We start from the raw sequence: 21,054 nt of genomic DNA, 5'->3' as shown, positions 1-21,054 counted from the left end.
CCTTTTAAGAATCCCTACCTGCAAAAAAAAAAAAAAAAAAAAAAGAATCCCTACCTGCCTCCCCCCACCCCCACACACCCCACCCCCGGCCCCGTACCTGATGCATAATTCATAAACCTGTCGGCTTTCACCCTCCCACTTCCCCAGAAGTCCCTTCCGGAAAGCCGGGACCGCAATTCTGAAGGTTCAGCTTCTGCCCTTAGCGGAATCCACCTTCGCTTCCGTTGTGGCGTCACATCCACACAGTACTCTATCGCGTCCCCGGGCAGAAGCCACTTCCGCCCCTACTTGTCGTAACTTCTGCCCTGAGTATCCCGGAGCGCTGGCAGCGCCGGATATGCTCTGCCGCTCCCGGAAGTGACTCGACCTTTGCATTCCCCCCTTTCCCCTTTACCGCCCCCCCTGCATTGCCATTTCCCTCCCTCCCCCCTTTTCGTTTCCGGCGCTCCCGCCTTCTCTCCGCCGCAGCTCTACTCCGAGTCTGTTGGGGGGAGGGAGGGAGGGAGGGAGGGGGCGTGGAGGAATCGGGGTTCTCGGGAGCACGAGCTGCAGCACCACTTCCGGGTGAGTGTTAAGGGAGGGAGGGCCGGAGGGAGGGGGCCACCCACTGCCTCGCGCCCCCGCCCTGCGGGTGTCTCGCGCGCATTCCGTGCGTGTGAGTGTGTGGGTCTGTCTCGCGCCGAAAGTGCGTGCCCGCGCGCTCCGCCTCGCGCTCTCCCCCCCCTCCCTTCGCCCCCTGCTGGTCCTCCCGCCCCACTCGGCTCCCTCCTTTCCCAGCAAACGCCGCCCCTCCCGCGCTCTGGCTCAGGCTCTGGCGCCGCCGCAGCCGTCGCCGCCGGGTGAGTCTCGCGCCGCTGCAGTCGGCGCGCGCCAAGCTCTCTGCTCCTCCCCCCTCCCCTTTTCCTTGGGGGGGGGCGTGGAAGGGGGGGTCCACGGTGTGACTGTATGTGTGTCCGTCCCGGAACCGGAAGTGGTTGTGGAGGAGCGGGCGATGGGGAGGAATGGGGGGGCTTAGGGGGCGGGTGTCTGTCTGGTGGGTGGCAGAGTTCAGCTCCCTGGAGGGGAAGGAGGGACGTCCCAAAGAAGGGTCTTTGAGGAAGGGGTGGGGGGTGACATCAGGAGAAGGCTCCCAGGGGCTGTCTCAGGGGAGCGAAGGTGTTTTGGGGACAGCTGGGGTGTCCAATAGGTAGACCCCTGTGCAGGCTGAGGGAGGTACTTCTTGGCGCAAGGCCTTGGGTAGACAGGGGCGAAGTCCTCGAAGAAGTGGGGGGGAGGCCAGAGGAAGTGGCTGGGCCTGAACTGGCACTGTGCCTGACACAAGGGCTTGTGCATCCCCCTGGTCTTCAGCTTTGCCTTCTGAGGCAGTCCTCAGGGGGCAGGGGCCCATCTCTTCCTCCAACTCCTCTGTTCTCTGACTCCTGCTTACCCGTGGCCCTAGGGAATGAAGAAGAGCCAGTGTCTGAGCCCAGGAGTGGAACCCAAACACTGGTGATAGAGTTCATCTTGGTTCCTGGGAATTGGATTTATTTCCCTTGTATCCACATAGTGGGTGGCACTACACTCCTTATTATAGCATTGCATCTTTGGATTTTGGGGGTCTGCCTGCCTTCCAGACTGCTGACAGTCAAAAGAATTCCTGAGGTTCTCCACAGTTCCCTGGTGGCTGCACCCTTACTGGCCCCTGTAACCCAGACAATTTGTTTACAGAAAGTTCAGGAGCCCTGGAAAGGAGAAGGAATAAGACGACAGGAGGAAGAGAGAGAGAGGGTAAGACAATTTTGGGTTAATGGCTTTTCTGGTTTGGGGGGAGAAGGGGTCATAATTGGCTTCTTGGGGACACTGTGACAGAATTCTTCTAGTAATAGCAATTTTAATACTGGTGTTTGTTGTGAGAGAAAAATGATCTCTTGTGAAGATACACAGGAAGTTTTTGTGTAAAAAGTTAGCGCTGTACCCCATCACTTTCCATTCCCACCAGTATTCAGAAATGATTTGTGAAATGTCCAGGTGAAATCACTGAATAGGGTTGCATGGTGTCCAAAGGAGAAATTGATTCTGCTTTGGGGACAAATGGGCCCCAGTCGCCAGTGTAGTCCTTGTGGTATAGCTTATGGAATTGCTTTCCTGGATTTGGAACAAGCAGAGTTTAGAGTGGGGTTCATATTCTTAATGTCACAGAGGAGTGCTTCAAGTAGACCTGTTGAGTGATTAGAATCAGTGACACAGGGTTATTTCAGTTTGGTGTGTCAGGGTGAAGTTTTCAGAAAAACAACAACAAAAAACCCAACACCTGGTTCGTGGGTAGTTTAAAGTGGATAAAATTGTATGGAGTGAACTTCAGAAGTAGGTCTGGAAGAATTCAAAATAATGAGGTTTGATGGTGGTAGAGTTCTAGGTAGTCTGAAAATGACAATGTGAGACCCAAAAGAGTTTGAGTTGAGAGCTTATAATCCTAGAGATGTCTTCTAAGGACCAATTCCAGTCTGGTTTATAAAATGTATTCCCCATAGGCTTCTGAGCCACGTTGGTAATTAAATATTAAGTGCATATTTCCTTTTCTCCAACTGCCCCGCCCCCTTTTCCCTGCCCACTTCTTTTTTTTGCCTCATATTTCCCAGATCCATCATTTATAGTGAAGTAGGCAGGACAGGGACGGGGGAACCACTGTGCTCTTCTTCCCACAGGGTACTGGGTACCATGGTCCAGCAGTACCCAGGGTAGACATTGCTGGCTCAGATTGCCAACTTTGTGGTGGTAGTGGTCCCGTTGGTGTGTTTGGGCATGGTGTGATGGTCTTTCCCAGTAGAGTTGGGATAAACCTGTTCTGGGTTATTTTGTACTTGGAAGAGTTCACAGATGGTAGGAAGGCCCCCAAATTCTATTGGGATGGCCCTTGCTGAGTGCCCTCAGAACCTAAGAAAAAGATTTTGTTTCCTTACTGAAAGAAAAATGGTTCTCTGTGTTTCTTCATTTCAAGTCCTTAGCTAATATTGCAGCCTTTCTGCAGTTGTGCATTTTGGAGCAGTTTTTCTCTGTAGAGTGTCTGAGGTCCGTGGGTCAAGTTCTTTCTGTAGTTGAGTTTGGGTTGGTTGTTCTTCGCATCTCTGTTTATTGTTGGTGCTTCTAGTTGGTGATTACTGAGCTGGAGGCTATAGACCTGATACTCTTGGGTAGTATCTTTGTAATTATGTGGTCTTTATGTAATTGTCAGTAATTGTCACTAGTAGTCCTCGGCACATGGAAGTATTTCCCTAACTCTCTTCCTTTCGGGAGCACTTGAAGCATTTTATTTCTTTTTCTTTTTTGAGCTGCCTCCCATCACCATATGCCTTATGAATTTGTTTTAAGGGGTTTATTCTCCTCCATCCTCTACCCAAATAGAAACTTAGTAGAATAGTAAATTATTCAGAGTCAACCACTGATGTGGGACCTAGAATTAGATTCCAGAAGTCTTGATTTCTAGGTTCATTCTCCAGCTACTACACTTGGTTGGCGCAAGTCTTTCATGATTTTCTCAAGACTTGTTATGTTAAGAGAATATTGCTTTCCTGAGGAAAAATTGGGCTTTATTTGAAAAACAACAATTTTTTTGAATGTAGTAAGTACCAGGAAAGAGACTGTAGTCTTTTTACCATGTCTACCAAAACCACATGCTGCAGGCGGTGGCATCTTTGTTCCTGGATGGCTGGTCGCGCTGTGGAAGGATGGACAGATGGACAAAGCTCTGGTGCTAGAGTTCAAGACTTACTAAATGTTTCGTGGGTGTTACTTAATAATTGTCTTTTTTCTTCATCTCCTCAGTGCTTCCAAGATTTTTTTTGAGATTGGAAAAGAAATAATGTAGTTCTTTGACCCTCTTGAAAGAAAAATACTGTTCAACTTATAGTAAACCTTCCTTTTTATTAACAGAATGCTTGAGGTGTTCTGCAATAGTGAAGTTGAAATTAGAACCCAGATTTTCAATCTGCCAACATTCTTCTTTCTACTTACTATGTTTTTCTTTCTTTCCTGCTCTTTGGGTCTGTAATAAAAGCCTTCTACTTTCTTCCTAATCTAGGGTAAACCAGTTCTTTTTATTATCATTGATATGTTGGCATAATCATCAAAACTGGCACTCTGTGTAGAAATGGGGTTTCCTCATAATATCATTGGGCTTCTTCAGGTTTTAAGAATGTTGGTATATGCCTGCTTGGATGTCGGGATGGTTTGGGGAGGAGAATTATTCCATGAAACATAGAAAGTTAAGAGGTTAATGGACAGTAAAAAGGTATTGAGTGATCTGGCACCAGGAGCGCCCTGTTAACACAACTCCAGGGGGCGCCATTTACATTGTATTCTGGCAAGAGCCTTCCTTCTTGGCTCTCCATTTGATCTCCTTTCAGGGATACAGAGATTGAAGTCAGCCTTTTTAGAACAGTAGTATAGCATATAGGTGTCATTTTGTAGGCAAATATTGCTTCTAGTTGGGTGAGCAGAACTCTCTGTGTACCCCCCTCTTTGGGGCACACATGTTTCTCGGAAGCCCACAAGGCACATTTATCACTGTGTCCTAGGAACAGCTGTGGTTCTGATCTTCAGCTTTGTTCTCTTAAGAACCAAAGCAGAGGGATAGCCTGGGTATCCAGGGAAGTGGAGAGGCCCTTTATTCAGACCACCCTCTGGATGGTCTGGCCTTTTTACTCAGATTCCATTATTCTAAAATCAATTACCTTGGTGGCCAAGTGAGGTCTCCCAGGTTGTGGACAGAGAATATCCTCTTTTAACTGCATTTTTGCTGTTATCAAAAATTTCACTTTTGGAAACATTTACAGAGAACTATCTCAAAAATGCATGGTCCATTCCTGGAAATGCTGTAAATTTTATTGCTGTATCAAGTCACAGTATCACAGTGTATGTACTTGAGTTGTAGGATTCGGGTCTCTTGTAGAACCCCCGTTCTTAACTTCCTTTTTGGTATCTGCATTCAGATCCCCGCTCTAATATTTACTATTTGACTCTGTGACTCCAGTTTCCTTATTTGAAACGTGGGGATCCCAGGAGTTCATGGGGTTGCTGTGGGGATTAAATGATGCAGTCGTTGTGAAGTACTTCGAAGGGCCTAGAACAGTGCCCTGAACACAACGAGCAGTTAATAGATGTTAGTGGTGATGGTGGTGGTGACATTGTCCTGTCCTCCACGTCACTTTGTGTGTCCCCTTTGTAAGAACCCACAGGGGCTCTTTCTCTCAGAAAGTGTTTCACCTGAGCCACTTGTAGGACAATATGAATGGATCTAATCTTTATTGGCAGGGAGGAGTGTTGTGCTTCCGGTAGGAACCCTATCGGAAGACATTCTTATTTTCAGGCTTTTGGATCCTCCCTCCTAAATTTTCACATCCCTAATGTGTTTACTTCCTTGACTCTGTAGGGGGAGATTGTAATTAGACCCTCCTTCTTTACTCTGCAGCCTAATTCTCTACTTCATTGCCACCATATGCCACCACTCTTGTCTGTGTCATTTCTTTCAACTAGAAGGTTAGAGAGATGGGGGTTATGAGTTATGGTTTGAGCTCCCTAGCATTGTTTTCAAAATCTGTATGTATAGAGTCCACTGTCATTCAGTCCATTAAATGTGGACTTGCATACTGGGTGAGGAGTTCTGTGTTGGAGACCGTGGGGAGGTCCAAGATGGGATCCCTGCTTCCCAAAAGGCTTGGCAAGATTGGATCGCCTTAAACTGTGATCTGATCATTTCTTGATTTCTGTCGCCTAAGAAGGACCTGAGGCCCCTTTATAAAAAGTTAGTGCTGGAAGGAAAAGGTTAGCACCAGTGTTGGAGACTGTTCTGATGTATTTTTTAAGTTGGGGAGCAGGATGTGCCTGTGGTTGATTTCTCGAGTCAGTTAATATTGAGTCTTATTTGTGTGAAGTTGTAGTCACAGGTTTGGTGCATTCCTCTCCTCTCCTTTGCTACTTTTTAGGAAAGAGTAGGCTGCAATTCAGTTCTGCTTCCCTTTATAGGTTTTATGAAAATCGAGAATGCTGTTTAATAGAGCAAAAAATGTGATGAGATTTCTGGAGAAGGAGAAGGAACAGGGTTACTTTTAGAGTGAAGTCCCTTCTGTTTCTCCTCCTTTGTTAACAGATTTTCCTAGTTTTCTTAATCTACTTCAAACCCGGTTTCTGTGCCCAGTGTACCCTCCAGTACTTAGCAGCTCTGGTATCCGCCTCCGGCACATCCTCAGTGGGACCCACTCGTGGCTGTAAGTCACAGGTCCTTCTTCCCCACCTAAATCTTGGTTACTTCTGGTTCAGAGTAGCAGCATGATGATAATGTTTATTTCCTGCTATTCATCATTTCCCCATTCCAGCAGTCTCATACTCCCTCTTCACCTGCCTTCTGCTGGGCTGGATCTTTCTGGGTCCAGGATTTGGGGAAACTACTCTTGAGTAACTGTCATTAACATACTGCCTTGCTAGGAGAAGTGATCAGAGTGGGAAAATGGTGGGATGCCTAGATTCTGTACCCATCTGTGACTTGCAACATGATTCTGAGGGATTACTCGTCTGGCTTATTCCTCCCTCCCAAAGTTTTAAGCTTTATCATCCACACACACGGAAGAACTTGAACTCTCAGAAGCATCGTGTTTGAGAATTACAAAGCAGGAGTCTAGTACTGTGTTAATGTGTTCTGGTGCACTCTTGTCCCTTTTCTGAATCCCTGTAAGTAGGAATCTGGGTGCTACTGCTACTCCTGGTGCTAGAACGTTCTTTTAAACTGGTGATTGCAGGTTCTCACTGCTCCGTTCAGCACGTGTAGTACCCAGTGCAGCACCATGGATGTTCTTAGACCTTGGTCGGTTGGGGGGGGGGGCATGGTCCCCAGGTATCATCTGGCACTGATAGTGATTCCTGCCAGTTTCATTCTTTAATTCCCTTGGGCATTTTGTGTTCTGGCCTAGAACCTTTTCAAGCTGCATAGAACTACAAGTGTGTCATTTGGAAGTCTTAAAATGTTTTATTTCAAGGAAGATGGATTTGTGGGATAAAGGAAAAGAGGAGCCAGGGATAGGTACCCTGGCTGTTACTAAGTCAGTCAGTGATTTACCCACAAGTGGGTACATCCCCTCCCTGCTATGACTTGACTTTCTCTTTTTGTCACCAAAGGAAAGTATTGCCAGGTCTGTTTCTTTGGGTTATGGGAGACATTCTGTAGGTGAGATGTGTCTACAAGTTCCTTCATGGGCATCTTACGTAGGATAGGCTCTGTTGGATTTCATGCTCAGTGGCTCTCTGGGACTAATATGGCAGATCCTGAGATCTTCACTCTGAATTCCCAGCCCTGTGGTCAGGTGCCAGAGAAGGGGCCAGGAATTCCTCAACCGCCCTTCTCCGTTGCTGCGTTTCTTCAGATTTAGTCCTGAGTGTGACGTGGTTTCTCTTTTTCTCTTCAGGTAGAATGGAAGAATCTCACTTCAATTCTAACCCGTACTTCTGGCCTTCCATCCCCACAGTCTCAGGACAGGTAGGTGGTGTTTGGTTTTTGCTCCTTCCCTTTCACGTACTTTTTTCAGCTCTGAGCAGTGAGTTCTATTACTGTGGAGACTGAAGCGAGATAAATCACGTGCCGTTTCACCAGGTCCCCCATCACTGAGAATTATAATTTCTGTCCTGGCTTCTCTCTGGAAGCACAAAGATACACTTCTTGATCTCCAAGGAGGACAGACCATGCAAAGTGCTTAGGGAGCAGACAAAGTCAGGCTCTTTCTGAGGAGACCGCTTGCCTCCCCTTTGCTTTTCTTTTAGATTGAGAACACGATGTTCATCAACAAGATGAAGGATCAGCTGCTGCCAGAGAAGGGCTGTGGGCTGGCTCCACCCCACTACCCCACCCTGCTGACAGTGCCTGCCTCAGTGTCCCTGCCCTCAGGCATCAGTATGGACACAGAGTCCAAGTCAGACCAGCTGACCCCACATAGCCAGGCGTCCGTTACCCAGAATATCACCGTGGTCCCTGTGCCGTCTACAGGACTGATGACTGCTGGTGAGCCACTCTGCTCTTCTCCAATCTGAGGTGTTGATCTTCCATGATCAGTACCCCAGGCTGGAGGGCTCCAAGGACATGGGAGTGGGATATGTGTTTGATTACTCAATCACATTTTTATTAAGTGCCTACTGTGTGCCTAGCAATGCGCTAGGCATTGTGGGGGATACAAAGAAGTAGAAGATGCGGTCCCTGCCTTTGAGGAGGTGACATTCTTTCCTTCTCTGAATCAAGGAGTCTCCTGTTCTCAGAGGTGGAGAAGAGAAGGGAGTCAATCAAGGGGTAAATCTCACTGTTAACCGGGGGTGGGGTGGGGGCAGGGGTTAGGAGACCATTATTTTTCTACAGGGTTTGGGGTTTCCTATGTACTCTGGGCTGGGAGGGCGGTGGTGAGGGGTTGGTTAGACAATGATCTGGGGGAAATTAAATAGGATCAGGACTGGACAACATGACACCATCTCCTTTTTCTCCCAATCCTAGGTCCTGGTTTGGTAATCACGTCCCCCTCAGGCTCCCTTGTGACCACAGCCTCATCAGCTCAGACCTTCCCCATTTCGGCTCCCATGATTGTCTCAGCTCTTCCCCCTGGCTCACAAGCCCTGCAGGTGGTCCCTGACCTCTCCAAGAAGGTAGCATCAACCCTAACAGAGGAAGGAGGCGGAGGTGGTGGTGGAGGTGGCAGTGTGGCCCCTAAGCCCCCTCGGGGCCGGAAGAAGAAGCGGATGCTGGAATCAGGGCTACCTGAGATGAATGACCCTTATGTCCTCTCCCCCGAGGATGATGATGACCATCAGAAAGACGGCAAGACCTATAGGTAAGGATCAGAGCCAGGGCAGCAAGGGGTGAGGATCACTGTCTCAGCTTACCTACCCCCTTTGTGTCTTGCCCCTAATCAGGCTCTACGCGGACAGCTTTCCACCTCAGATCCACTTGCATGTCAGGTGTTCTGTTGTGGGGCAGGAATGTAGAGCTTCCAGCTAGCACTTCTCTAGTGACTCTTCCCCAGGACGCAGACCCATTGTATGCCTTCCTTTTTGGGGTTGTCAGCATTGACTAATTTTTGAATGACTTAACGGAGTTTCTTCCTTATGATAAGGCTTTAGACTGATTTCAGACTCCGTCTCCAGCTCCTTTGTGCTTTCTACACTTTCCATTCCTATTTCTCTAAGAAACTGTTCTGATAAGCCCCTAACCTTAACCTGTGTGCCATCCACTGGTTCTTGGGCCATATTTGAGCACTGAGACTGCCTGACCCTGCATGGTTGGGGTGATGGGAGGGGTCTGTATAAAAAGATGGGAGGCACAGGATATCGCCCTTCCCCCGCCCGCCTTGGACTATATGCTTATGAAATGCCTGTTTGCTCACTTTCTAATTCATGAAAGTCATTTTGATTCTGTACTTCCTTTAAGTTGTCCATTGCCAAATAGTCTTATATTTGCATGTGGTGCTATACAAAAAGAATTTCAGAAGCAAACTCCCTGCCCTTTGACAGTTGGACGTCTTTTAATCCCTTTGAAAACTATCACGGGCCCTAGTGGGTTTGGGAAGTCTGGTCCCAGGTTACAGAGTGGGATAACCACTGTCACAGCTTTGATGCAGACAGGGGCAGATGTGCATGGCTGGGAGACTGGGTCTGTCCTTAGTGTACCGAGATGGGCAATGTTGTTCCCATTTTAGGAGCGAAGGGAACTGCGGCACAGGAAATGGACAGAGCCTTGGGCTCATGGATTCAGTTCCCGGCTCCACCACGAACTTGCTGTGTGACCCTGGGCAAGTCCTTTTCCCCTCTCTGGGCCTCAGTTTCCTCATCTGTAAAATGGGGAGAATTCTGTTTATGCCTCCCATTTGTTGGGAGTATATATATCAGCTAAGATTTGAAATGTTGGGAACTTCAAAAGAGAGAAGCAGTAGTTGTCATTTAGCATTTATTTGTATTTGTGTTGTACACATCTACTGTGGAGAGTAGCCACGACTACAGAGTGTGTAAATTCCTCTTTGTAAGTGAAAATGAGGGGAGTGTTGCTATGCAGAAAGTATTGAGCACTGCAGAATTCCAGCTCCTAATCCGAAAGTTCACTGCAGCTTTATTATTACAGGTGTATCCCACTTTATACAATAAAAGTGTTCCTGGAAAATGTTTACATCATATTTTATAAAGGTACCTGACAAGTTTGATTCATTTAAAAGCATCTTTTATATATCATTTTACAAAGTGAAAATCCCTTTTATTTTGTAGAAATCTGGATTTTTATGTATTTGCTTAAAGTGAGGTCACTGTGACATGGAGATACACCTCTAGAAAATGTGTTGTTGTGAGAGTAATGGGCTAGGTCTCTGACACCCTTTGGAGCTTTGCACATGGATCAGGGTCCTCTGATTCTGCCAAGGGTTTCTTTTTGTTTTCGCTTTTGCTTGTTTATTTTTTGGGCCCACATTAAAGCTACCTCTGGACTTCCTAAACTGTGTCTATGGGAAGAAATGTGAATATACAGTTGGAAGGAAGCCCTGGTAGCATTTTCTACACCCTTAGTGTTTTTGGAATTCTTGACTGGCCCCCACACCCAGGTGACTAAGGAGAACTCTGAAATTAAGGGCGCCTAATTATATTCTGGGTGACTGGAATTTCTTTAGAAACTCAGAACTCTGAAGTTCCAAAGGGATCTTTTTAATCCACACACAACACACACACAAATAAATAAATCCCTATTTTCGTGCATGTGTGGGTCAACCACATTCATTCCTGTGGTCAGTGGTATTTGACTGGGTATTGTTGGACTTGGGTTCTATTAGTCTGGACAAGTCACCTTCTTGCTAGCTCTTTGTTCCCATCTGTAAAATGGGAAGATCAGTCACGGCCCCCCATTTATCATGTGGAAATGTTTTGAGGGAAAATCAGAGTATCTGAAATTGGTTTTGAATATCTTAGGGAAAGAATGGGGTGATTCAAAGTTGATATTGTAAACAGGGTCATTGCATTGCCTGCCCCAGAAGGGGCCCCATTCTTGTGTTGGATGTGACTGCGGCCCCCTGGCCTTGTGCGCCTAGTGAAATGGGGTGGTGGCTTTGCTGTCTCCTGCTAACTGCCCACTGCCACAGTGCTCCTAAATCAAGATTTCTTTCCAGCCACCCAACACCTTGCATTAAAGGACTTGTGCTCTTTTATCTGGCTTCATAGGATTTCAGAGTTGGAAATAACTTTAATGGTCACCTAAGCCAGCCCCTTCTCTGTAGTTTTAGTCTTCTAAACATTCCTGACAGATGATAGTCTGCCTCTCCTTGAATATGTCTAATGTGAGGAATCTCAAATTAGGTTAGAATCATAGCTTTGTGTAGTGAATAACTGTTTGCCCTGTGGCAAATTACTTAACCTCTCTGAGCCTTCAGTGTTCCTTTCTGTAAAACAGGGATAATACTTGCCAGGTTGTTGTGAGGAGCAGAAACAGTGTGTCTCAAGTGCCTAACTGGTGTGGGGCCCTGGCAATATCTGGCACAACAAATGGCAACTATTATTATGGTTATTATGATCGTCATTTGAGACTGCTTATTTTGTTGCCAGTCCATTGTCTATGGATTTAAGTTTTGCAGATTTCTTCTCTCCTTGAAAACTTGGATAAAGAGGGTTATTTTCTCTCTTGTAGTTAATTTCATACTAAGGGTGCAGTTGTGTGTTCAACACTCACACACAAACTATGAGCTTTTGTTTGAGTTAAAATGAATGTGTTGTTCCACCTGTCTGAGAAATTTTAGCAACCGAGGGAAATTATGTTGTAACATTAGTTCCGTTTCCCCTCCAAGTGGCAGTGTGTCCAGTTTCTAACCTCTGTGGAACATTAGTAGCATGAGCTCATCCATGGACACTGGTACTGTTAACATTTGTGCAGTTTTATTATTGGAGAACACTTGGCTTAGCTTTGACTGTTCTGTGGGTTTGCTGGCCCTTCTAGGGGAAGATATTTATCTCTCCATTTTACAGACCAGAAAATTGAGGTCTAGATTGATGAGCAAGCCTATAACTGAGCCCTGAGTAGAGCCCAGGTGTCCAGACTTCCATTGGCTGTGTCCTTTGGACTGTACTAAACTATAAACAGAACCTGTGCGCCTCCCATATAATGGTTGGGCATGCCAGACGATAGCCAGGGATTGGCGAACTGGGAATCAGATTTTCCTCAGAGTTTTCAAGTGACCAGAGATATAGAAATTGACCTTAATGATCGGAATTTCAGTAGAAACATTAATAATAGAGACCATACCCCCAAATAGTGTAATATTTTTTTTCCTCTGAGGAGCGCAGAGTTCTTTTTAGTCTTGATCTCAGTTATTCTCTAAAAACTCTCCTGGGATCAGAAGAAAGCAGAAGTCGTCACCCCACACCATCCCGAGGCCAGATTATGGAAAGAAGTTGGGGAGGAACCAGAGCAGAGGGACTTTTTCCCCAGTTGCCTGGCTTCCAGGTGCTGCCCTTCCTACCAGCTCACACTGTGCACTGCAGAGTTGTTGAGGAATGAGAGCATTCCAGCTCACACACAGATAACTCTTACTCGATAAAGTCTGAATAGTTGTGGCTTATCTTGCTCAGAGGCCTCCTTATTTGATACTGTTGGGCAATGTCAGAACAGGAAGGATTACCCACTCAGGTGATGGGTGAAAGTATATCAGCTGCTTATTGATGTCAGCCCAAAGTGCTGACTTTGGCTCCATGTGCTAGGAAAGAGGAAAGGTTTAGCATGGAAGCTCAGTGTTTCACAAGTCTTTTCCTCCTAAGTGTTTGAGGGGAGGCAGCCCACTCCCAACAGTTACCTCGGCTCTTTGCAAAAGTAGTTCCCACTTGATGGCCAAGGGGTTCAGGGGTGGAGGCGGCCGATGGAACACCAGATCCAGGGTGTAGGCCAGACATACATGATTTGGAAAAGCCCCTCCAAATAATTCCGATCCTTCTCCACCCCCATCCCTCTAGGAATCACTGGCTAAAAGGAAGTAGGAGAGAATCTGAAAGAAGGCAATTATGTGAGGAGACAGAAGAGAAGTCCTTCTGGAGAGTATAGTCAGTTTGTCCTCATTAGCATCTCGGGAACTTGAGAAATACCCGAGGCATGTCCTTTATAGATGGGAAGTTGGGGAAGGGAGCCCCTTAAAAGTCTGAAATCGAGTTATAGGCAGAAGGAAAACAGAAGTTAGTCGATAACCCTGCCCCAATGGAATCCACATCAGCCTAGAGCCGATGATAAGATTTACCTGTCTTCTGGTTGAATTTTTGTTTCTCTACACACTTAGGGAGTCAGATCCTTCGAACATTTATTGAATATTTGTATTGTGTGGGTCCACATGAGAAGCTTAGACTGTAAAGATCAGCAGAACAGCTCCTCCTCTCAGGGCCTTACAGCATAGTTGCAGTAAGCGGGAGATCAGATAGGCTGGCTTCTGTGGAAGCGGAGGGAGGGTGCGGCACCCTGCCCGTGGGAAGGTTCTGACCACTGCCCTTGCTTGGCCCAGGTGCCGGATGTGCTCACTGACATTCTACTCAAAGTCGGAGATGCAGATCCACTCCAAGTCCCACACCGAGACCAAGCCCCACAAGTGCCCGCACTGCTCCAAGACCTTCGCCAACAGCTCCTACCTGGCCCAGCACATCCGTATACACTCAGGGGCCAAGCCCTACAGTTGTAACTTCTGTGAGAAATCCTTCCGCCAGCTGTCCCACCTCCAGCAGCACACCCGGTAAGGCTGCTCTTGGTTTTACCCTGCCGCCCGGCTGCAAACCCCTACCTACCCCTAAGGCCACGTTGCCTGAGCCTACTCTTCTCTCCTCATGGTTTCTCTTTTCCCTTTCGACTTGGCCCTTCGGGAGCCTCAGTTTGCTCTCGTGACTGTCTGTGAAAAATAAACTCTGTATTTTAGCAGTTTGCGGGGGCCTGGGCAATGGTGGTCTCCAATCCCAAAGTCTGGAACGGTTTTTGTGGTTTCTCTCTGTGTCTGTGTTTGGAAATCTTCCGCAGAGCAGGCCCTGCTTATACTATATGCTTCAGTTCAGAGCCAAGGTGTGCATTCAACTTCAGGTCCATGGGGAGCAGGCGGTATTGGTCTTTGTTCAAATTACTATTTGGAAGCAGGGTATCTGTGGTGAGTGCTAACCTTAGAACGAAGCAGAGGGTTGACAAGACTGAAATCGTTAAGGTGACCAGAAGCCAGGGGTCGCAGCTCTTCATCATCTCACTGCCATTCTAGCCACCGACGTAAGATCAGCAGCAACCTAGATCCGGGTGTCCTCGTCATTAGCCTCTCCAGGCCGGAGTGTGTTTGGGAGGAGGGAGGAGGGGGTGCTGTCATCCGTCAAGCAACATCATTTCACCCAGCAGAGAGCTGAACCCATGGTGTCGAACTGCTTCCTCCTCCCCCCTTCCCTCCTCTCCTCTCCTCTCCGGCAGGATCCACTCCAAGATGCACACGGAGACCATCAAGCCCCACAAGTGCCCGCACTGCTCCAAGACCTTCGCCAACACCTCCTACCTGGCCCAGCACCTCCGAATCCACTCGGGGGCCAAGCCCTACAACTGTTCCTACTGCCAGAAGGCCTTCCGCCAGCTCTCCCACCTCCAGCAGCACACACGGTAAGGGAGAGTGGCGGGCTACTGCCCCCGCCCCCGCTGGCATGCCCTCCCCACCCCCGCCCCGGACACACACAACAACCCGCATGCGGGGGGCGGGGGACAGACCTGGCTGGAGGAGAATACGACCGGCGTCTGGGAGAAGAGGCAGCCACGACCCTGGAGACACAAGCGGACGCTCAGAGAGAACCTTTTTGGGGCACAAGCAGCGTGGGGGAGATGCAGTGACTGTGTGGCATTCCCTGATACATGGGAGGAAGAGACGAACCCGGGGCAGAGACATCTTCTGCCTTCATTTCTCTCACTGCAAACACCAGAGCACACATCTCGCAAGATTTTTTTGTCCTTGGTGCCAAAGCAAGGGCATTTGATTGGAGAAGACCATACCGCCAGCCCTTAGGGCACCAGTTATGAGCAGAAGACATAATTGGCCTTGAGCTGGGTACCAGCCTCGTGACCCCTACAGCAACCAGCAAGGTTCCAAGGATGCCAGGAGTAGAGAACAAACCAAAACATGTCCAAAATAGTCACAGAGAACTAACTGGCCAACAAAATGAAAAAGCTCGTACTTCATAAGAATGCCCACCGTTTGTCCTGTGAATCTGGAGTGACTAGGAGGAATTGAACTTGCCAACTGGAAGAGTTGATGTCCTTCAAGGGGGTATCAAGTTGAACTGGAATTCAGACTTACTGCTCAGAAGCCTTCTCACCTGGCTGCTTCTGGATGTGGTGATTCTCCCTCAAAGGGGTCAGACATCTGGCTTTGCGAAGAGGAGGAGTCGGGCTTTCCTCACAAAGAGACACGTCTTGTGACGTTTCCAACATTTTATACTGGAGGTCCAGAAAAGCACCTGGTTACAAAGATGGCTCTGAAGTCCCTGATGAGGAGCAGGTGTCCGCAGACCCTCAAGTCCTTGGCTCATCTCAGTGGAGGGTCCTGTAGTGTTTGGGAAAGAGGTCAAATTGGTACTAAACTAGGCATTTCTGCCCTTAGGGGGCCGGACTGGGAAAAGCCTCACAGAGTTTCCATGAGTGTTAATATTGCTGCTACTCTCCATAATTAGCATAACTCTGCTTTTCTTTGATTCCAAAGCTTTTTCTGGGAGCAGTGTGTTTCTTTTTCCTTAACCAATGTGTTTACCTTATGTTTCTGAACATTCATTAGGGACAGCTACTGTAGGAGCTGACTTGTATGTCAAATTATGGACTGCCTGTGTCTTGGCTGCCAAGCCACCAGTCCCTCCTCCCGCATCAGAGGAGCCCAGCTTGAGCTGAGTGACGGAGGCAGTGAGCAGAAATCAGGCACTATGGCATGATCCGTGTCAGAGAGGAGCTGAGGCTGGGACCTCCTGGAACCCAGCCTGTACTCCCATAGGAGGGCAGGCGTGGCCTTGAGGAGGTTGGTTAAGGAGCACATCCCTGAGTGGCCTTGCTGACATCCTTTCCCTTTCTTCTTTTCTCATCCCATGCAGAATCCACACCGGTGACAGACCATACAAATGTGCACACCCGGGCTGTGAGAAAGCCTTCACACAGCTGTCCAATCTGCAGGTAAATGTTCCCCCCCTCCACATGGGGCCTTGCATCTCAGACTTGGGTCAAAGTGCCATTTGACTAGTACAGTGGTTCCCGGACTTTTTCAGGACCCCTTTACACTCTTAATAATTACTGGGAAACCCAAAGAGTTTTTCTTGATGTAATACCTGTCTACACAGAGAACGTGAAACTGAAAAACTTGAAAAAATACTTAGTAATTCATTAAAAAACAACAAACCTGGGCGCCTGGGTGGCTCAGTTGATTAAGCGTCTGCCTTTGGCTCGGGTCATGATCTAAGGGTCCTGGGATCGAGCCCTGCGTTGGGCTCCCTGCTCCACAGGGAGTCTGCTGCTCCCTCTGCTCCTCCTCCTCCCACTCATTTGTTCAGTCTCTCTCAAATAATAAAATCTTTTAAAAAAGTAATAAACTCATTGCATGTTAACGTATATAACGTATTTCCAAACACACACACCCCAAAAATTGAAAGATTGGCTTTTTTTTTTTTTAGAGTGTGTGTGTGCACAAGCGGGGTCGGGTAGAGGCGGAGAGAGACTCTTAAGCAGGCTCCACGCTTAGTGTGGAGCTGAAAGTGGGGCTGAATCTCATGACCCTGAGATCATGACCTGAGCTGAAATCAAGAGTTGGATGCTCAACTGACTGCACCCCTCTAGAGAAAGATTGCTAAGCAATGATTCTTACTTTTACTTAAACATAAGGCAAAATAACCTGCAATCTGGGGAGAAAGATTTCATTTAGATGTTTTCCATTAGACTGCAGCACGTTTTTTTAATGTTTAGCTTACCAGAAGATGGCTAGATGCTCCTACCTGCTGTGCTCAGTCTTTGCTACATTACACGTTACGTAATCTCTGTACAGTCATGAGAGAATGAAAAGGCAAATGTGGTCTTACTATTATTTTGAAAATAGTTTTGAGTTTGGGGCCCTGTGGAAGAGTCTTGGCATTCGCTAGCATCCCCCCATGCTTCACTTTGGGAGCCACTGGGCTAGTGGGACCAGCATAGCCGTCCTCCCTTTTCAGGCTCCTGGGATGTCCTGCAGGAGCTGTGCCTCTTGCCTTAGCCTGTAACTCCTCAAGTTTTATTGAAAGCAGTTCCTGCTGCCTTCAAATGGAAAGAGAACTTGGGAGGCTGACACCCCAGCTCAGGGCTCTGACATTAAGGTCAAGGAGGCAGGAAGGATGAGTCTGATGCACTCATCGTGATTTCTCCTCATTTTCCCAGTCCCACAGACGGCAGCACAACAAAGATAAACCCTTCAAGTGCCACAACTGTCATCGGGCGTACACGGACGCAGCCTCCCTAGAGGTACACCTATCTACGCATACGGTGAAGCATGCCAAGGTGTACACCTGCACTATCTGTAGTCGGGCATACACGTCGGTGAGTGCTCATGCCAGTGCCTGCCCTTCACTTCCCCGTAGGCCTGCAGGGCCACACAGTCCACTTCACCCCATCTTCCCGGAGAGAAGGCTGTTGCCTTGAAAACGCTAGCTCCCTAGCTCCAGCTCGTCAGAATCCATAAAGAGAGGCGAAATTAAACAGATCTATAGCTAAGGAATTTAGGGGGTGCCTGATCCCTTAAGCCTATAGAGAAAGATTGCTAAGCAATGATTCTTAATTTCACTTAAACATAAGGCAAAATAACTTGCAACCTGGGGAGAAAGATTTCAGTTAGATGTTTTCCATTAGACTCCAGGAAGAGGTGGTAAAGTCATTCCACTCAAAGATCTTTGGGGAAATGACAGTTTTCCCTGTGCCAGTTGAATGCCTACCGTGACTCTGAGGGTCTCCCTCTCCTTCCTGCTCACCGATAGTGAGCACTGACAGAGGCTCCTGGGGAGAACTTGCCCACAGCTCCAGAATGTCTCCGTTGAAGTATGGCTCTATTTAAAGTAAAGTAAGAGCCCAGGATGCTAGTTATAAGTAACCTCTTTCCTTCTCTTTCATCCCTCAACTCTTCTTCTCCATCTCCTTCAGGAAACGTACCTTATGAAACATATGCGCAAACACAACCCTCCTGATCTCCAGCAACAAGTGCAGGCGGCGGCGGCGGCGGCGGCAGTGGCCCAGGCTCAGGCCCAGGCCCAGGCTCAGGCCCAGGCTCAAGCTCAGGCCCAGGCCCAGGCCCAGGCTCAGGCTCAGGCCCAGGCTCAGGCCCAGGCCCAGGCCCAGGCTCAGGCCTCCCAGGCCTCCCAGCAGCAGCAGCAGCCACAGCCACCACATTTCCAGTCCCCTGGGGCAGCCCCCCAGGGTGGGGGTGGCGGGGACAGCAACCCCAACCCTCCACCCCAGTGTTCCTTTGACCTGACCCCCTATAAGACGGCGGAGCATCATAAGGACATCTGCCTCACTGTCACCACCAGCACCATCCAGGTGGAGCACCTGGCCAGCTCCTAGAGACCTGTGCTGCCACCCACTGGGAAGAGGGGAAAGAAGTTCTGGTCCCTTCTTTCTCCAACTTCTCTTGGTGGGAAAAGTCTTCTTCCTTGACAGGCCTTGGCTCCATCTCCTTGGGCCTCAGGCACGGCCTTCCTACACAGGATACCATGCTTATTCTCAACTCCTCTTCAAAAGGAACATCAGCCCTCCTGATTGGCAAAGGAATAATGAGCTGGTAGTGTAATCCAGCAGCCTCCCCTTCTAAGCATAGCTTTTCGAAATTGGGGGTTGGTGCTCAAGGGAGGGATTTGCTATGACCTCATAGAAACTTTTCCAGTGTGGGCACTTACCCTCTCGTTACCCTCATAATCCTCAAAGTTGGGGCTGGTGGAAGACTAGAGGCTGGTGCTCCCGGATCTCTGAGAGAAGGGAGCCCTGAATGCAACCAGCCTCCCGTTCTATTCTTGCCTGCAAAAGAACAGAGGTTGCTCACATGCCCCAATCCCCGGGAGCCGTCTTCCCCTCATGGTCTCACTTCACTTCCTACCTAGTGCGGGAAGAGGGAGATCTGGGTGGGGGTCAGACCCCCTTTATTTGTAAAGGGGCAAGGGCTGAGATGTGGTCCCCAAGGGGCCGGAGATCCCCATAATGGTCAAGGGTGGCTTAGAAGTGTGGGTTATGGTTTTCCTTGGAGCCTCTCCCCTTCTCTGCCAGCCAAGGCCCCATACTCAGTCTCCCAATCCCAAAGCCAGAGGAGCTGTGGGAGCTTTGTGTTCTTTATGAAAGCCCAAAACAAGGGGTATTGCAGAGAAGGGAGAGTTCAGGGCAAACACAAGGACTGGACTTAGCTCCCTAGGTGCCACGGTCAGTTGCCGGACACGGATTTATATATAAATATATATATAAATATATATATATATATACCCACTCATCACGGCCATCTTTGTTGTAACCATTTCTGTGTTTATAAATGCATTATCTCTGAGAATTTTCATATTTGATGTTTTGTTTATTTTTGTCCTTATTGTTTCTCTCCACCCACCCTGTCTTCTGGCCAACGGCATTTTTATTTCCTTTTGTCCTTTTTGTTTGTTTTTAAATCATGGCAGATTTCAGAGAAAAGAGAAAATGAAAAAAATCAGGAAACCAGTTGTTATAAAGCAATTTAAAATGAAGAAAAAAAAAACTTATGTACAAACCAAGGGGTGTTTTTAGAACCTTGTATAGAAATAAATTCGTGTAAAAGGATCAGAGGCAGTGGAGCTGCTGATATGAGCGAGCATGGGAAGAAGCTACCTGGGGATATGTTCAAGGACAGTACTAAGAATTTACACTAGAGTGTGTGTATGTGAAGAGTGAATGCTGTGTGATGAGACTCTGTGTATGTATCCCCAAGCGTAGAAGGGCACAGCATTGATACTTAAAGTGAGATCTTGGTTTATGAGGGTTTCTACATATAAATTCTGTCATGGGGCCTGCGATGCCTAAATGTATGAGAGCAAGGTTTCAGTCATGTGTTGATAAAACCACTAAGCTCCCCATGAAAGAAATGGAAGCATGCCCTCTTTTTTTTTTTTAATTTTATTTATTTATTTGACAGACACAGCGAGAGCAGGAACACAAGCAGGGGGAGTGGGAGAGGGAGAAGCAGGCTTCCTGCTGAGCAGGGAGCCCGATGTGGGACTCGATCCCAGGACCCTGGGATCATGACCTGAGCCGAAGGCAGACGCTTAACGACTGAGCCACCCAGGCGCCCGAAGCATGCCCTCTTGAAAGGGCCTACACTCCTGCCTGAGCATCACCAGCTCAGGGCTAATTCCAGCCGGCAGAGTGCGTACATACATATATCTATTATCTATATCTGTAGGTTTGCAGTGGTGGGAGCCATAACCAGAACTGAGTAACAATGCAGGACAGTTGTAGTGCTTGAAAAGTAAAATGTGGTGAGGAAACCTGGACTTCAGCCCTGGCTCCACTGCCAAGCAGTGTTCACGGAGAGACTTCTTCAGCTGTTAAAAGAAGGGATCGGACTAGACCGCCTCCAAGATTTGTTTTTGAGAATTAAAGACCTTTAAGCACTGAATATGTTGTGACAAATCTCCAACATCGAATAACATGGCTATCTGCGTACTACTGCTGGGCAACCGTGCTCATGACCTAGAGGAATGTGGATAGTCCATGAAGTAATAATGCCCACTTAAGTTTTGGGCTCAGCCAGTCTCTTGGGTGGGCATCCAAGACCTCTCAATCTGCGCTGTGACACTAATGAATGTATCATCTATGATGAGACATGTCAATGTCTGCTAGCTTCCTGAATACTTTTCTTTCCCCTGCTCTTGCCAATTGCTGAAAATGTCCTGACTGCCCTATCTTCACCACAGCTATTAAAACCAGAATCTACTCTTTTTAAGGATTCACTCACAATCATAGCAAGAACTCTTATGAGGTAGGTACTACTGGTCTCAATTTATAGAGAAGGACATAAGCATCGG

The 21,054-nt window shown here is 47.9% G+C and overlaps 1 protein-coding gene across 9 annotated transcripts; it reads left to right on the top strand.

Annotated features, from left to right (window-relative positions):
• The first annotated feature begins 369 nt into the window (after positions 1-369).
• Positions 370-19,813, top strand: ZNF384 (zinc finger protein 384). 9 transcript variants are annotated; one of them, XM_025851791.2, is made up of 13 exons: positions 378-564; positions 778-839; positions 1,708-1,767; positions 7,434-7,504; positions 7,786-8,023; positions 8,258-8,305; positions 8,504-8,837; positions 9,702-9,794; positions 13,515-13,739; positions 14,447-14,629; positions 16,099-16,177; positions 17,405-17,563; positions 18,161-19,813. In XM_025851791.2, the coding sequence occupies exons 4-13, from the start codon at positions 7,439-7,441 to the stop codon at positions 18,578-18,580; spliced, it is 1,845 nt and encodes a 614-aa protein (XP_025707576.1). In that variant the 5' UTR covers positions 378-564; positions 778-839; positions 1,708-1,767; positions 7,434-7,438; the 3' UTR covers positions 18,581-19,813. The 9 variants fall into 9 exon arrangements, with proteins under 9 accessions (XP_025707577.1, XP_025707576.1, XP_025707578.1 ...); XM_025851792.2 differs by lacking the exon at positions 778-839 and having other exon boundaries at positions 370-564; XM_025851793.2 differs by lacking the exons at positions 378-564; positions 8,258-8,305 and having other exon boundaries at positions 574-839.
• The last annotated feature ends 1,241 nt before the right edge of the window (positions 19,814-21,054 follow it).

Source organism: Callorhinus ursinus, unplaced genomic scaffold, assembly GCF_003265705.2.
Source record: "Callorhinus ursinus isolate GAN/ISIS: 27379988/994484 unplaced genomic scaffold, GSC_fseal_2.0 scaffold94, whole genome shotgun sequence".
Classification (NCBI taxonomy): domain Eukaryota; kingdom Metazoa; phylum Chordata; class Mammalia; order Carnivora; family Otariidae; genus Callorhinus; species Callorhinus ursinus.
This window is presented reverse-complemented; position numbering and strand designations above follow the sequence as displayed.